The sequence below is a fragment of the Cephus cinctus genome, unplaced genomic scaffold (assembly GCF_000341935.2).
Source record: "Cephus cinctus unplaced genomic scaffold, Ccin1 Ccin1_scaffold0168, whole genome shotgun sequence".
Classification (NCBI taxonomy): Eukaryota; Metazoa; Arthropoda; class Insecta; order Hymenoptera; family Cephidae; genus Cephus; species Cephus cinctus.
Genome location: NW_014332892.1, coordinates 840,475 through 858,451, shown reverse-complemented (window position 1 = coordinate 858,451; position 17,977 = coordinate 840,475). Strand labels below are relative to the sequence as shown.

Here is a 17,977-nt window from a genome sequence, read left to right as displayed (position 1 = left end):
GTCGTAGCAGTGGTATAACGCTTGGCTCGCCGCCATTGCCGTGAAATGAATTTATATAAAGCCGCGGAATTAACGAATTTTCTGAATTTATTTTCGACCTTGAAAGGAACAGCCAGTCAGGAGAATTAAGAGTGAGCTTTGATTAAAAAATTTATGCGAGATACTTTTTTCCTTAATTTACAACATTTTATGGAATAACTTGACAAAAATTATTTACATTTTTATAATTTCGTGGGTTTGGGACTATAGCGTTAAAGATCCTATCGGAAAATGCACAAAATCCAAGAAAAGCTTGGGTATATGTAATATCCTTGACTTTTTGCGTAATCCAAGTAAATAAAGGGTTCTTCCAAGGTATCGGGTACTTTTTCGCCTTAAAAATTTTATATCACTCGCGAACCGCGTTTCAGCTCCCGAAGTGTCGAACGAAAAGAGTCTGAGTTTTTATGATGATGGAACATCCCCTCTGGCGTATTTAGATTATTTTTTTTTCTTTTCACGGATTCGTGCCAAGTATCGGGAAGTCTCAGTGTATTTCATCATTCCTCTGATTCTTTTTATTATTCAACGTGATAACTTCGATTAGCACAAATGGACCGATAATTATCAAACTACGATCTGCATTCTGGTTACGAATAATATATCTATAGTTATTTTCAACGCTTTCGAATGTGTCCCTGTGTATTATATATCAGGTTTGTAATTCCATTAACGTTACAAATGGACGCGAGAGAACAAACTGGCTGGTCATTTTTCAACGTTTAAATATTTTGACGCTACGCTTCATTTGCCTGAAATATTTCGCAGCCCAGCCATTTTGTTGGTATCCATGAAATAATGATTCAAATAGCGCGGCCTTTTGGTTAATTTAAAATACCGCCACATTGGCAATTTGGTATTCAACTGTGCCCGAACCACTGTCAAAACCTGTATTAGGCAGCACTGTTCTGTAAAGATGAAAATAAAAAAAAAAAGTGGAAAGGAGAGGGTTCGAGGGTAAAAAATTGTAAGGGGTGAAACTAGATGGCAGGAGAAATAAAAACAAATAAAACTTGGCCGGTATGAAATGCAAATTTGCTTAGCTTCATTGCAGCTCCAAAGAATGCAGTTGGTGTACGTGACTATATTATTTTCTATGCGCGCAAAATTTTAATGCCAAATTTCTACATCGAGCCTTTCATGCAATTTCTATAGGTACTTTGCAAATTTATCATTTCAACATTTTCATTTCGTTCTTTGCATAATTCGACTTAATTCCTATTTAAAAAATTAGCCTAATGAGAATATTATATAACTTTGAGTACAATTCGTGTAATAAAGTAAACCGAAGAAAATGGGGTAGAAAAGAGAGGGTGTGAAACGAGGATAAAGTACTATACCACCGAGATACAAAAATACAAGGGAATATAGTCGACGATTCGAAATATCGATTTGGGCGAATATCCAATCAAGTATAAAGACACCACAGAGACGTCATCATACGTGATTGCAAAGTTTCGCCATATAAAGATTTCCCATAACCATCCCTACGAACGTTACACGTAACCATGTCGAAAGATCGATAACACTTGATCTTACACGGAGCAAATCGGACTGCTGGTTTTGTTGTACTCTGAAAAAAAAAAATGTTAAAAAAAAAAGAGCACCTTAAATACCAAACCCACATCTCAGTTCTCATAACGCGAAACACTCGTGAGGAACATTGCGGTTTACGAGTCCCGACAGAAGCCGCCGGGATGGGATCCTGTGAATTTTTCAGGGATCTCTCGGAATTCACTGGTCCAGTCTATCCTTTCTGACATTTCAAAATTACGAATTCAGGATAGCGGTAACACAGTAAAGAACTGAAATTCCGGATTGGAAATTTCAAAGATTTTTATCTTTTTTTTCTTACTACCCTCTCATGAATTTCAAAATAATAAAATTCCTCAAAATGCAGCGCCAAGATAATAGCAAGACGAACGGAAGAATTTTTGAGCTTGAAGTGGGCGGAAGGCGGAAGTACGTCATCGAAGTGGAATTTAACAGTGTCGACGTGAACACTGTATTACACGTAAGTGCTTCGCGCTCTGGGTAAACGTCTAAAGCCGTAAGCGACGGCATGCAGACATGTAAATCCATGTTTACTATGCTAATACTCGGAAATACGCTAGATGAAAGGATGCTGAGAAATGCCCCATCAAATATGTAAGGCTACTTGGGGGCTTTGGAACAGCGAAGAAAATAAGGTCAGCGTTTCGATGGCGCGACAACTTGAAACTGTCTGTTGCGTCAGGTACACAGGGTAAAACAAGACCGAATAAAGTTGGCAGATTGGGAAATTAGAAAAACTTCAAAAAATTCAGTTATAAGACTTAAGGACAATAAATAAATTTATGATACATACGTATCATATGCACGCACGTGGCTACGATACAAAAGGGCTGGGCTGTTGTATGCGGGATTATATAAGGGGATATAAAGATACAAGAGCTGCAATACCGTAAAACAGGTATTTACAATTACGAGTTATTTTTTAATTAGATTCAATGCGGATTAGAAACAGGAAAATATTAATAACGGCGTAATGGGGAAGGCTTGTAAATTTTCATAATGGACCAATTCCTAATCAAGATTATTCATTAATGAACTTTCGGTACTCGAGATAATTATAACAGTGATTATACTCGGTCGCCTAATTGGAACGAAATGATTATTCAAATTCAATGGTGAAATTCGTACCTGGTTGGCTTGACGATTTTTCTTAAAATTTTTCAAATTTGTCATCTTTTATAAGATTCAAGAACGTTCAGCAAACACGATAAGATCGCTCGTTTCATGGGATTTATAAAGAATATTCGGAAATTTAGTAGAGGGATTGAGAATAGGTATACATATACTGTATATATATTTTAGTATATAGCAATAGGTATCATGGAGGCTGGAACCCTCGCTTTCCCTATTTTACTTAATCCTCTTGCTTTCTCCAGCTTCTCATCCGAGTCTTCTTCGCCAGGGTAAAAAATAACGAAAATCCTTTACGTTAACTAAGCCGCCATTTTTTTAAACACCCTGGATTACACGATAAGGTGAAAAAAAATGGTGATATTTATCAATGGAGAGGAAACATAGAAAAACTTACTTTTTCCCTCATTTCACACAATTTCGGTACATAATTATATACGAAATAAAAAAGTAATACCGAATCACCCCTACCGCCAATCCTTTTCTAGAATATATGTATATTTAAATTCCAAAAAAAAAAAACATAAAACTCCCAAAAATAAACCCTGCCGGCAATTATATTATAGAAATATTTCAAGCTAAAAGAATGCAAATAAAAATGCATCCCCTTAAAGTTGATAATAAATTTCTAAAATCTCTTCATCGCTCCCATGTTGAATACAATGTTCATATAAATTTTTCTAACAGGCTCGACGATCGGTACGAAAAGCTCATCCAGCTGACTGTGAAAAGCATATAAGAGGTGCTCGAATGCATGTCGTGGTAAAACGCAGTGCTCGTTGCGCAATGACACTTAAACGCAATCAGCCGATGTTAAATTCGCATTCGAGTATATTTCGACGACAATAAACTCTGGTTTTGCCACTGCAGCCACAACTCACGCCCTGCCAGCCACTTGTCCCCTGCGGAGAACAAATTTGCTTCGTGCTTCAAGCATCTGCCCAGTTATACAAAAGCTCCAACTGTGCGGACCCTCGGTCACGTGTTTCCCAGAAGCCTTCGCGTATTATTACGGGACACAATAGAGTATAGAATTTGAATTTCGTCTAGAATATAGATACATCGATCGATACTTGTTTGAGACAACTTTATTCCTTATGCATCGGACAGCTTTTTTGAGCTTTCCCTCCCTAAACTAAGCTTAATCTAATCTGCTGATAATTATAGTTTCTTCTTGTTGTTCGCTTACCGACCAAAAGTTTTCTACCGAGAAGAGTCGAGCGACAACTGAAATTGTAGTAGCGAGTTTACCTATTTCAGGAAATTTTCGAACGCTGGCATACTTCGGCGTCTGTATACGCGCGAAAACGTAAAGCTCGGCATTGTCCTGAGATTAAAGTATTACCCACACGACGATATGTGTCTGAGCTTGAACACGTATCGAGCTTATATGGCAAAATAGAAATATATATATATATATATATTGTATATGTACTACGTGTCTTCTCTGTATCCTTACGGATACATATGTAAACGGCGTAAACTTGCGAAAGCTGCTATCTCTTCTAGCTATACTCGGATTATTGTAACACGATACTCACACGGGCAAAAATGAAGCAGAGAAGTCACTGAGGAAAAGAATCTTACGCCCAAATTGCAAAATGCTGGATGTAAAATACTTCAGCCGTACTGCAGCGACTTTTGTCATTGTTAGCCAAACAATAATTAAGTTACAGAGAGCTTTTCTGCCCTGACTGGCTTATCGAGGAATTAGAGTAAAAAGAATTTAAATACAGAGATAGTCCGTATAAGAACGAAGGATGCAACGAGATGCTGGATTTTTTTTAAGAGATTATTTGAATCCAACAAATTGTCAAAAAAAATCTACGTGGATTTTTAAGCGATAGAATATACAAATAAGAAATTTAGATAATATTATTTTTAACTTCCAATCATTGAACTGACCTATTTTTGCTCTTCTGTCTGTTCTTGCTTCACGCAAATATTCTTCCAGACCCTCCGACCTCGACTTGACTATTAAAATTAAATTTCCCAGACAGAGTAAAACTAACTATCCCTCTTCGAGTTGAAAAATAGTTTAAACGAATCAGCCGAGGTTGAACGTGATTTATGAGATTGAATTAAAGCAAAGATCCAAATGGAAAAGCTCCGTGAGAATTGGACTTTCCGGGAAAGTCGTCGAAATGTCTTTGTACAAAATATTTTTATCGTGTGAAAAAATGAAATTCTGTCACGAACAGTCTTTGTCCGTGGATGCCTAATTTATATTAATTTCCCACGTAAATTCACGCATTATCGTAACCATTAGCATCATTTCTGGCGCACTGCTAGTCGAGCCGCAGCATCAGTTTCACTTTGAGGGGCCAACTCCTTACGAACCGAAACATAAATAAGTCACCTCAATCTGCTACTGACGTCCTCAACTTTAAAGTGCCTACTTTGCCCAAGGACTGGTCCTTGATTAAGATTCGAGGTTAATTACGACCAAGGTATCTCTTCGTTCAAGAAGTTTATCTATATATAGTCTTTATCCTAATCCAGCAGTGTTTACATCCGAGTATAGAAACGATGACTAAGTACTTTGATTAGATGCAATTTAAAGTTACGAATTGGGTCAAAGTAGGTTGTCCGTAACGTTAAGATGATCTTGAATAAAATTCGCAGCGTTTTGAAGGTCTAACAGGATTTCAAAAATGCTCTCAATTTATATTATAAATGCATAAACTAATTTACATAATTTCAAGAAGTGCAGGAGATCGTTAAGAGAAAAACTTGGTGACAACACGACAATTTTTCGATCGAAGTTGCATCCTTCAAATTTATAGAATATCACGTGCAAATTTAACCCGCGATTTATACCTTCGCATTAATTTAAACCCTACGGCACTTTCTTCTGCCGTACTTACGAAAATTAACCGTCGCTGCAGCCCACTGAAAATCCTTTAAACCAACATTAGTGCACAACACGCCGCAGCTGTTCTCCAGGCTACAAAACGTGTTTTCACAGGTGGTCGCATTAAACTTTGCGTTAAATAGGCTTTCAAGTAGTTAATTAAACTTTGACAAAGTAGTTCATGCAGGACATTCCCCAAGACATGAAACTGCCCTTTCCATATCTCTCGTGCGCTTATATCTACCATTTACATCAGAGTCCACTGTACGTGCATAGACGAAAATCCGATTTAAAAAAATGTCTATAGGTACGAAAAATTGGAAAAATAAATTACAAACAAATTATTAAGTACAAATCACCCGCGTTTACTCCTTCGTAGCAAAACTACAATTTGGCTTCGGTATCCAATCTAAATCTGCTGCAATGCAGTATTTTGCAAAACACATGTTAGAAATCAATGAGACTCTTGGAACTGTAACTATGTACAACCAAGAAGTGCAAACAGACGTCCCAATATAAAAAATACATACAACCACCTAGGGAAAATAATGTATTGAAAGTGAATTCGATTTTTGACAGAGAAACTAATGTTCTCTTTAGCTTGAAACTATTGATTCTTTTTCCCATGAAAAATGACTAAAGCATGAATGGTTCCTGCTTGAAACAATATAGGTATACGTTAACGTGTAGAGTGTGGGCGGAGAGGGGAGGGAAGTTAACGGATGAATTCGCGTTAGTCGATATAGACCAGTTGAAAACTTGAACGTGGGATGCTGTAGGGGTGGGGTCTACCTATTCGTGGACTGAATAAATGTTGCGGTGCTGAAACCCCTTTTGTAAATTCTCTTGTTAGGATTGTTAATAAATTGAAGGACTTGAGGGGGTAGTTAATCGAAGTCGACCGTATTAGAGGAATGATAATGAGGAAAAAGAGAAAAAAAAGGTATTAAATTACACAATGCCCAATAACGTGCACAACGAGAAAATTGACTGTCAATAAGCATCTACAGTAAAGGTTGTATAAGGTATTGTCTTTTTTTATCTTTCATAATGTAAATCTTCAAAGTCAAGTGATTGCAGATTTTCGAAATTTCTGATATTCTTTCATACATACTATTTATATATTTTCTTTGTTATAAAAGATCATCGTATAAATTGTAACATGACGTTACAGAGCTGGAGGGGATACCACGTAGGATTTACTAAAAAATAAATAAATAGGATTTATCAAATCGGACAATGGGTTCGGTGGCACAATGGTAAGTGCCCGACTTGGTAGTCTGAAGGTGTCGGGTTCGATTCCCGATCGGAACTCCTAATTTTTCGGAAATTCCTAGCCCTCTAGCGCTCCCTGGCGGCCCTGTGGATAAATTAATTATAGTGGGGCGAGCCGTGCACCCTGTTATAAAATATATAAAATTCATCCTTGAGATAATACCTCGGAACTCTCTAAGCTTGCCCTTTTGAAAGAATGCGTTCCCAACCCTTTGTCCGATCTGGCCGCAGCTTTTAAGCTCTCCCGCTTCAGCCGGTTACTATGGCGAAACATGGACGGTTAAGAAAAACATAAACAGGGAGGAAAAAGACGAGAGCGCGTGGGAGGGACTTAGCGATCCTTGGCCGTCAGCGTCGGCGTCGAGTCGACTGGGTTAAAAATGACAAAATAATACTCGAGGAGAATTTTCTGTAAAAACGATGTGGAAAGGCACGAAAACGGGTGTGGGGTTGGTGGGTGGAGAAAAAAGCTTACCGCGTTACCGATAAAAAACTGGCCGACGTCCTGGAGATCGACAGGTCGGCTTTAATGGTGATTAGGGGCTTCTGCTCTATTTGACACCGTTGAAATTGCGATCAGCCGTCTTCAAAATGTCCTACTCTGTGAATCCTATCGTCACTCGCTTCTTTTCGAGCAAAAGAAATTTCCCGATCGTAAAGAAGAAATCAGACGATGTCAACGACCAGTGTGAAAAGCTTTCTGAATAAGCGACGAAGGGAGAGGGTTCGTTTACGGAAATAATTCTGAACAAAAATATTGTATTCCACTCGATATTTTTTAGGCCTTTTGATAAAATCATAATTTTCGGCTAATTATTATTTCGTCGTATCTAACCATAGCTTAGTTATTCATGTGGTACAAACGAAAAAAGGTAATGTAATTTTACGCAAAAAGTATATTTCATTTTTGCTCGTTATTATATCTGCTATGGATTTTGCAAAGAGACCAAAATAATTTTAATACGATACCCATAATAATATTGAAATTTAATTACACGTGTCTCCGTTATCGGGACATAATAATTAATATCGCAATAAATGCGTAATAATTGATCATTATTTATAATAGTTAGGTATGATTATACGGATCATACTGATTTTATACTATAATAATAATAAATTATTGCATTTAATGTATAATAAAAATGATTATCCCCTAGTCGTACATCGTATCGAGTATAAATATTTTTCAAAGAAGGGAACCAATAATTTTTACGTAAACTGTCGATGATTATTATGCAAATATAATATGGGAAGAAATATACGTATAACGTTATTGAACGAGCGAAACGCCACGGTCTAGTGAAGTTTCAATGAAATCTATTTGCGGTATTAAATATTAAATTTACAACAAAAAACGTATTGAAGGCAAATATTATCCACTATGCAGTATCGTAATTTTTTTCACATCCACCGATAATTCGATTCCCCATCCATCATCCGCATTCATTATTTTTCACTCCATGATACTCTCTAACCAGTTGGTTCAATTACTCGACTTTTACTTTATTCATTGTACTCCTATATAGATTCTATAAAAACTTTCATCTACAAAAAACATTTTTATTACCCGTACAAAATTTCACTAATTTATCAGACACAGTGAACTGTGAGACAAGAAAAGAGAACTGTGAGAACAAAGTTGATGAAAAAATTATTTTAAAAATAAGAAACTTCAAAATTTGTAAATCCTTCGAAAGAATTATAACGAAAGATATTTTTAATATCCGCATAAACGAATAATATTGAATGACGAATTTCTATGATATTTGCGAATTTACGTGAAATTGGTAATTTTTTGTCAATCTCGTATAAAACAAAAAAAGGGTATTAGAAGGCCTTCGCTTTTTCGAAACATCGAATATATGGAAGCCGGAAAGCCGGTCTCGAAATAAAATAAACTATGGTCATAAATTTCACCCTAATCCCTTACGCTCCCTTAGAATAATACAGAGGGGGATTAGCTAGCGAAGAAACAGGATGAAAGGGCTAACCTTCGGGAAACCAAAAAAATGGTAAGTTTCTTTTATGCAGGAAACAATCTTTCTGCGAGATTTGCCAAAGTCTGACATTAATATCCCAAACATTTCTGCACTGCGAATATCGGCAGGCATTTTCATCACTCTTGAAAATCCAACGTATTTATTGTGGTTTATGGAATACTGAGCCTTCAAAAGAATTTTTATATGCTACTCTCTATATCTATATAGAGTTAAGAGAGGCTATAATACAAATTCTATAAAAATATTCTATTACATGCTATACATATTTGCACAAGACAAGGGCTGGCCTCTTATATGGTTAATCAATGTATAAAACTGTATAGTAAAACGTTTCCAACATTATTTGATGCTCTTATAATTATTTAAACTAAATTTAATATATATATATATATATATGTATATATACATGGCAAAACATTATATGGATGAATAATGAAAGTGTATATTAGATCATATGGCATTTATCTATTGAGCATATCCATTCTCGATTCTCAATATCTATTATTGAAAATTGCAATTTCCTTTAGCGATAGCATGGCAATGCAATTATATTGATGAATCCCGTAAGGTTTCAAGATTGCACCAATGATAATAAATATCTTAAAGAATAAAACAGCTTCCATTTCTTAGATACGTACGAGAGTCATTAACTCAATAAGATCCATATAGAATATATCTAAGGAGAGTCTACCATTCGTATAAAGATATTTTTTACACGAGCAATGAGATGTCGGATGATCAAAATACGACCATAAATAAAGATAATATGAAAAAAAAAAATGGAAAAAAGTGAAAAAAATATCCTTATAAAAAGAATTTCAATATATCATCATCAAGAGAGATTTGAGAAGCTATTACATCCTCAAAATTGAATCATGACCGAGTATATTGAAATCTCCAAAAAATGTTGACAAGCTTAAAAGAATATATTGATAAAAACAATCCGAGAGTCTTAGAAAAAAAAAATTAAGAATAACACAGACTGATAATCTTCCTTCAAATTTCAAAATTGAGTAAGTATCTTCGTCCACCAAGTATTAACACTTGCAAAGTGAGAGTCACCCGCATACAAAATGTTAAACACTAAACGATAAGCCCATACCAACAAACTCTTCTTCTCTTATCAAAACCAATGTTCGATATCTGATATAAGTAGTAATATAAAGCAAACAAAAAACGTGTCTTGTATCAACCACATTAAGCCAGTTCCGTATTATTCAACGCTCTGGAATAGAAATTCCTATAGTTTTTGAAGCACGAGAAAGCCTCTTTGGCAAGACGAGCCACTCGCAGCGCCACTTCAACTGACTGCAACTTTTCTATAGGGCTAGACACACGGTCAACACGTTCTTTGTCTCGACAAGGGTCTCTCCTGGCTTTAGCCAACCGCCGCTCTCACTTGAAGTCTAACGATGCCAATGAAGGATGGAAAACCATCCACTTCGTCATCGCAGTGCGTCAGATTTTGTTTTCTTTAACTGGCAAAACCGAACGCAGAATAAAGCACAGAAGAAAAAAGGGCAGCCGCTGATATCGACGAATATTCAGAAAACAAACGTAATCCAAGCCCACACGTTAATTCTTTGAAATTCGCTGGAGGGCTTACGATCTATATAAACTTTTAAAACGAAATGTTCCGCATGCTACTGTTACTGCGCGGAACACCCGGTTATATAATATCGACCGAGGAGGCAGGCAGCTATTCGCAAAATCCCACGCGAGATTTAGCTAACACGGTGTTCTTCCTAGTTGGAGATGTTTTTGTGATTTTATCAGTATATACTTTTCATGTATACCTATACGTATTATATATAAATTGTATCTATCAAATTATTCAGCCCAGACGAAAAAAACTAAACATAGTTTTACTATAAGAATCGAATAGGTACGCTGACTTCAAGTGGTTCGCTTTTACTGAACAACCCGGTATATACATATGCGTACAAAAATGCACCTTGAACATCATACGCGCATAGTCGCACCCGTGCAAAATATTTTTCTGGATATTAGCCAGTTCGCGGAACATGATAAACAACGAAAACTGTTTTCCTCGTTTCAGAAAAATATCTTATATAACTCTGAATACAATTTATATTTACAAACCTACTATAAAAAGTACGAATATAATCATAGTATTTTCATAAATATTTTTTTTACCTTACCTATTTCTATGTTTCATTGCCCTCGTAGTTGTTTCCTTTGTAAATTTATCAGTGACAACGTTTTTACCTATAGCAAAAAAAGTATTTAACTACTAAAACTCGAATGTTACCTAATTATCATTTTCCTTCAACTTCTGAACTATCGAACCTTGAGTACCGGTATAAAGTGGGATTTGAATCTTACGACGTTCCCTTCGGCACGAATCACCCTTCGAGTGGTCGTACGTCGCGTTTCCATGGAAACTCGTGTCGAAGTAACAAGAGTGCAAGGATTGTCCTTTCTGTTTTAGGTACCAGCGAGAGTGGCAGAAAGCATCCAGTCCTTTTATTCGTCCACGGCGAGAGCTACGACTATGGCAGTGGCAATCCCTACGACGGAAGTGTCCTAGCAAGCTACACCGACCAAGTTGTGGTCACGATGAATTACCGACTGGGTGTACTCGGCTTTCTCAATGCCAATATGGCGCCCCACTTAAAGGCGAGGGTCGCCAATTACGGTCTCATGGACCAGATCGCGGTCCTGCAATGGGTGCAACAGAACATTGGACTTTTTGGCGGTGATCCCGGCAACGTTACTTTAATGGGACAAGGAACTGGCGCTGCCTGCGTTAACTTTCTCGCCATTAGTCCCACGGTCAGGTCTGGTGAGTGTAACGAAACCATATAGACATGCAGACTGTACCTACTTTGCTTCTCACGTACCGTCGTTTTACCTTCAAGTAGATGCAACGAGTTACAGTCTACACTCCGTACCCGTTAACTCCATTATGCCAAAAGGAAATGCCATTAATGCGAAAAGGAACGCGAACCGAGTATAGTATACGTAATTGGGGGAAAAAAAATTTATTATAATTTATTTATACCGTAAGGATACTTGCGATAGAAAGGACTCCTTGTTGTAACGATGCCGGAACAGTTATAACGAGATCCTTAAAGGATTTCAAGTAGACACGTTTCTGATCGCAATTCCATGATGCAATTCTTCCTCCTATCCTTTCAAGGTAGACGTATATCCTTTGGTAAGAGATGTAACCGTATCAGCTACAGCTGTATACCGGCTGTACTGGCGAAATCCGTATAGAAGTGCAATATGGCAATAACGAGGGAAAGCTGTAGCAATGGTGTAGCAAGGAGCCATTTCGTACATTATATAGATATATTACATCCGAAAGCTAAGGAGTATCGATTTGAGATTTTTAGCCAGGGGCGTAGCTACTCCGTGGATATATTTGAGACGAACTATGTTCGGCTCGTGGCTTACTGGTTCGTGCCTTCATGTGGTAACACATTGCTGCAGATATTGGCTGTCGCCCCTTATATCTTCATCCCCCTTCAAACCCATCGCCGTTAACGGCTGCAGGTTAACCGCTTCGCGATCACGTTACCGTATAGGGCTTGCGTGGGAAGCTAGTTGAGACTTTCTATGATATTATGTGCGTGAAATATGGCAGGTTTTCTAACTGCAACGAACCTTCGGCCATTTGTCTGCGGTTCTTATCACGACGGCCATATTTGCAATTATTCTTGAAAATTCTTTTTGAATAATAATTTTGACATGGAATAAATATGCGTCGGTATTGGTACATTTTTTGTATTATTCAAAGACTGGACCAGTGCCAATGGAACGAGACTCGTCTGTAGTTTGACCTCTTGTTTTTTTTGTTTTTACGTCTTTGAAATAAATTTTTTTTTGTTAATATTATCTACCTTTTAGGAAAGTTCGTTGAATGTAGAGATAATTGGTGTATGTTTTTTAAGTTCGTCTTTATCGCTATTGGATGGACCAGAGTCATAATTTTAAGAGGATCCATAAAATTGTTGTACGGTTTCAGGGTTTTTTTTCGGGTTTATATCGCCATCTTGTCATTAAAGAATCTTATCGTGTATTCTCATAAATCTTTATTATTGAAACTTTTTATAGACATTTGAAAATATAAGTAGAAGAGAATTTGGAATTAGACGCGAATGTAAGTTTTGTTTGGAATTTTTGAAAATGTCTATTTTTCTATATTTTTATCCCAATTTTATTTGTCTCGTACAATGTATTCGACGCACGTGGGTTTATATGCCCAAATCCAGATAAAGGGATCCGAAATCTGTCCACTTTATCGAGGACTAGGAAAAAGTCTATTGTGACAGATTGCGAAGGTCAGTTTTACGAACCGTTAAAAGTCGGAAACGGCTATAAGAGTCGCCCTCAAGTTCCTAGTCAGCATGGTTCTCAACAATGCTGGCTACAACTTCTCGCGTAAAACTTTTTAGGACGGGAAAACATAGAATCCTTCGCAGGGGTTGACTCCACAGTAGGATATCAGGATAGTCCCCTTGTTTAAGGTCGACCCAACCGTGTCCCATTTTCTTGATTGTTTGTGAGACATCCTGTAGTGATCGTGAATACAGAATGAAATGCGTGTTTGATTGGCTTGAGAAAATGGAATATTTTAGGAACATAATAAAAAAAAGGTTTCTTTTTTTTATGAACACGCATGTGTATATGGCTCGTATCCATATATTCGGCAAAAAACGTGATTTCCAAATTTTTCCAATAAAACTATGGACACGAAAAAGCAAATCATAATTTTGTATCGCATTTAAGTAAAAATACATATATATATAAATAAGTCCTTTTCACCAAATTCAAACGATACACTCCCTTCAGAATGCAATGTATCGAAATACCACGCTGGAATTCTCCAGGGAACAGCCAAAGCGCGAAATTCAAACGTACTTGAACCTCAGCATTAGACGTATCGCTGCAAATCTCATAGGGACAAAAAGACGTATTTCCCATGAAAAAATTAAAATTAAACCAGACGATCCAAGACATTTCATATTTGAGATACTGCGTATCCAGGAACCGTTTTACGAGCCAGATAATTTCCTTCTTTTCTATCATATTTATCCAAACCTTATATGCTTCACCGTGTAGCCTGGTCGTTTCTTTGGACATAAAAAAATACTTCCACCCCTTCAACCTCAAGTCGTACAAGCGATCTCTTTTTTTATCATGGCGAAACTTCCTTTCCGAGGTCACCGGATATAAACCGATCTCTATTTATTCCAAAAACGATAGGTTCTCCAAGTTATTACCTTCCAGATTAATGGCGACTATTACCCGGTTCGTGGTTTCAGCGGTTTACGCTCTTTCATGCTCGCTGAGAAATTCACAGAGAAAGTAAGAGCGTCGATTTTAGGAATGACTGTACTATACATACATACCTACCACGGATATATTTCAGAAAGTGGTTGATGGCTTTAAAGATGTCGCTGCTTTCGATTCCTCCAGGACTCTTCAAGAGGGCCATCCTCCTCTCGGGAAGTGCACTCTCATCCTGGGCCGTCGTAGATGATCCTGGCACTTACGCGTTAAAACTCGCCCGCGCCACCAACTGCTCCATTCCCGAGGATCTCTTCAAGGATCACGAGCTGATCGTCGATTGCCTCAGAGATGCTAACTTGAACGATCTACTTCAGGTTGATATTCAAGCCCCGACCTTCCTCAGCGCCTTTGGTCCCAGTGTGGACGGAGTCGTCATAAATCCGGACTTTCAGAAGGACCTGCTATCCTACCTGGGTCCTGAGTTTCAAGGATTCGGGTAAGACACGTGTACATCGGAAATATATTATCTTTAAATTCATCCATGGGATCGTTCGTAGCGAAGCTTTTGTTAAATTTACGATATTTAATAATTTTGGATTTTTAGATTATTTAAAAAATTAAGCTTATCAATCGCACTGATTTTTCTGCATTTTCCTGTCTATCAGTCGTACCATTCGTTTTACTTTGATTCAGTTAATTTGGAATCTCACGATGTTCTGGCACTTAGCAAAGTTTCAAATTACCGTGGTATTATATTTGGCCTTGATTGGTTTGTTTATAGGCAACAGCTAAAGAGAACCGAACACGGGACTCCCATTACCAGCAACAACAAATACGATTTACTCTTCGGCGTCACCACGAGCGAGGCCCTTTGGAAGTTTGCTGAAAAAGACGTTCAGCAGGGATTCGAAGGAGACAGGAGAGACAGAATTATAAGGACCTACGTGAGAAATGCGTACACGTATCATCTGACGGAAATATTTTATACGGTAGGCATAGATAATTTATATTTATATACAGTATAGGTATGTATGCGTAAATGCAAGTAGAAGTTTGGTTATTTAAATCTTAATAAGAAACTATACATATAATTCGTATGAAATGGTAACGTTGATCATTTTACACATATAATTAGATAATAGATAATAATATTCATTTTGAACATCAGAGAAAAATCAAAATAGCAGTACAATCGAATAACTAATAGAAATTGTTGCAATTGTAAAATCATTACTTTTCAAGTACGCGAGAAATAAAATGAACAAATTTTATTTTCAAAAAACGTTTGCATACTCGAAATATGTCCCTTTTATAGTTAACAGTAAATGGTTTCGCGTACGGATTAACCCAAAGCGTATCGGGCATTGCAATTTTATTATTATACTGATTGATTTATACTGTGGTCCGCGGGATACTATAAATATACGTATATTCGTTATATCTTGAACAGCTATTAAACGTAGTGGGCTTTCATGTACGTGAATGTAAAAAAATGACAAATGATTAAAAAAAAATATTTTTGTTAATACATAATGAATCTTATGAAATCGATAGAGCAAATAACATGAAAAAAAAAAATCATATCAAATATCCCTTTGAAAGTTCACGGAAAGCATCACCATATTTCACGTGTTAATTAAAAATCTGATTTTCAACAGAATCCTATATAAAATATTTTTCTAGCAAGAACGTCAATCCAAAAAATTTTTTTGCACGTAGTTATACTAAATTTTCGAGAGAGATCAAAAGTGCTTACTTGCGTTTGTGATGGATTTAAAAATGTTTCGTTAGGTTAGGTTAGCTCAGAACTTCGATACTGTGATGTCCCAAGGTAGTAGTTTTAAAAAAAATATTAGCTTGCTATTGTGAACGCCCCTTCATTTTTCGTGTCCCCAAAGTATCTCTTTCATAAACGTATACAATATATATACAGACATATATATATATATATCTATAACGTTGAATTCATTACGTAAAAGCAGAACGATCCGGTTGATCTTTGCTCCTTTTCCACAAGGTCGTAAACGAGTACACGGATTGGGAGCGCACGGTTCAGCACCCAGTGAATACGAGGGACGCCTGCGTCCAGGCGCTCAGCGACGCCCAATTCGTGGCGCCTTTAGTGCAGACTGGCGACCTCTTTACCCTGAGGCACATGAAGAAACCAAACAACCCTCACGTAGCACCCATTTCTGAGGACGAGCGCGAACCCATGCCGAAAACCTACTTTTACGTCTTCGACTATCAAACCAAAGATGGCGACTATCCTCAGGTGAGTCAAACTATACGTAGATACAGTACATTCGCTATAACTTTTTAATCATAAAATCAAACACCCTACACTTAATAAATTTCATCGAATAATTCAATAAATGAGAGCTGGACGAAATTACATAGAATGCGAATATATTAAAATTATTATGGTCCACTGTCGGTCAGCAAAATATAATAAATTAATTATGAATTTACATACGGAAAAAAATGCACAGCGGATACTCCGTGTTGGATAATAATCACTGTATTGATAATGATAACATTTTTGATACTATCTTAAAATCATAGACACCATGTATATGGGATTTAAACATAAATATAGCAAGTATCGATTTAAAAACCAGCCGACAACAGTCGACGGATATAATAACGTAATCTCTACGTGATTATATACAATTTCTGCATAATTAAATGTAAACACAGAGATCATTGGGGTTAGAGTAACATAGGTGTTTCGCATTATATGGCTCGAGTATATATAATCCATGTATCTACATACATGAAATTTGGAGGTTTACTACGTATACAATGTACGTTATATATATATATATATATATATATATATATATATGTGCCAGGCAGTTACATAATTGCGACAGAATTTCACAGAGGACAATTTAAATCTAACCGGCTCTCTTCCACGTCATGCGTATACATCTCTGTCATATATGTCATATATGCGTCCACGTGGGATACGTGACACAGATATGACGTTATAGAATATCGCATTCGGTCTAACCGGAAGTCTCGTACCACCGGATGCAGGTTGAAAGTACCATTTATAGCATCGGATTAAAGTTGCGGCTGCGCTAGAAGTTTACGAGTCATCGGATTTGCAGCATCGCTTTCAATTTAATGTACCTGGGCATCAACAGATTGTCCATCCTAAGACTGCGTTTCAATTTCCCACAGGGTGATAAATCTCCTGGCCAATATAGCGGGTATGTCGTTGCCGGTGCATCGCGCAATTTGGGCCGATCGTAAAACGTGCAAAAACTTTCGCACCTTCGAATCGCGTGTTCGTTATATGGTCGTATAAGAAGTTTTGTAGGAAGGAAGCGACAGCAACAGGAGAGATTCTAGAGAAGAGGATGAAGTACGTAAATAATAAAGGGGTCAAAAATAAAGATATCGAGTGCTTATAAGTTCGGTAGAAGGCAGAGTCCTGTGATTTTAGTGTATACCTATATACATACATTTGTTTATTATGTGTGAATATATATGTATATATAGCCGTACACGACTATGTTTCTGCGAATAATTTAGTGCAAATTGGAAGTGGAATGGAGTTCTAATAGGTGGGTTGAATGGGCTAAAAATGCTAGTGAGTGTAAAAGTGTCAAGTGGCTATGCGATATGCATATATGTATGTATGTATGTATATATATATATATATACTGTATAAGCAGCGATACGACTGAAATTCTATTAGACACTATTCCTGCACACGCAATTCCTTGATCCTTGAAATTCTGCGAATAGAGGTCCCCCCTGCCTCCCTGCTTCTAGATTGCAAAATGCCGTCGACTTTGGCCCGCGCCGTTTGTGCGCTTCGCGGAATATTGGCTTTGCGCGGTTTAGCCGA

At 37.1% G+C, this 17,977-nt stretch overlaps 1 protein-coding gene across 9 annotated transcripts in view; it reads left to right on the top strand.

The window, feature by feature from the left end:
* The window catches only part of LOC107264359 (neuroligin-4, X-linked), a 206,127-nt gene that overhangs the window by 123,366 nt on the left and 64,784 nt on the right, over nucleotides 1–17,977 (top strand). For all 9 annotated transcript variants that reach the window (XM_025081401.1, XM_015732549.2, XM_025081400.1 and 6 more), the window contains 4 exons: nucleotides 11,309–11,662; nucleotides 14,305–14,614; nucleotides 14,900–15,107; nucleotides 16,136–16,390. In XM_025081401.1, coding sequence (XP_024937169.1) covers nucleotides 11,309–11,662; nucleotides 14,305–14,614; nucleotides 14,900–15,107; nucleotides 16,136–16,390 — 1,127 coding nt within the window. The remainder of the gene's footprint in view (nucleotides 1–11,308; nucleotides 11,663–14,304; nucleotides 14,615–14,899; nucleotides 15,108–16,135; nucleotides 16,391–17,977) is intronic.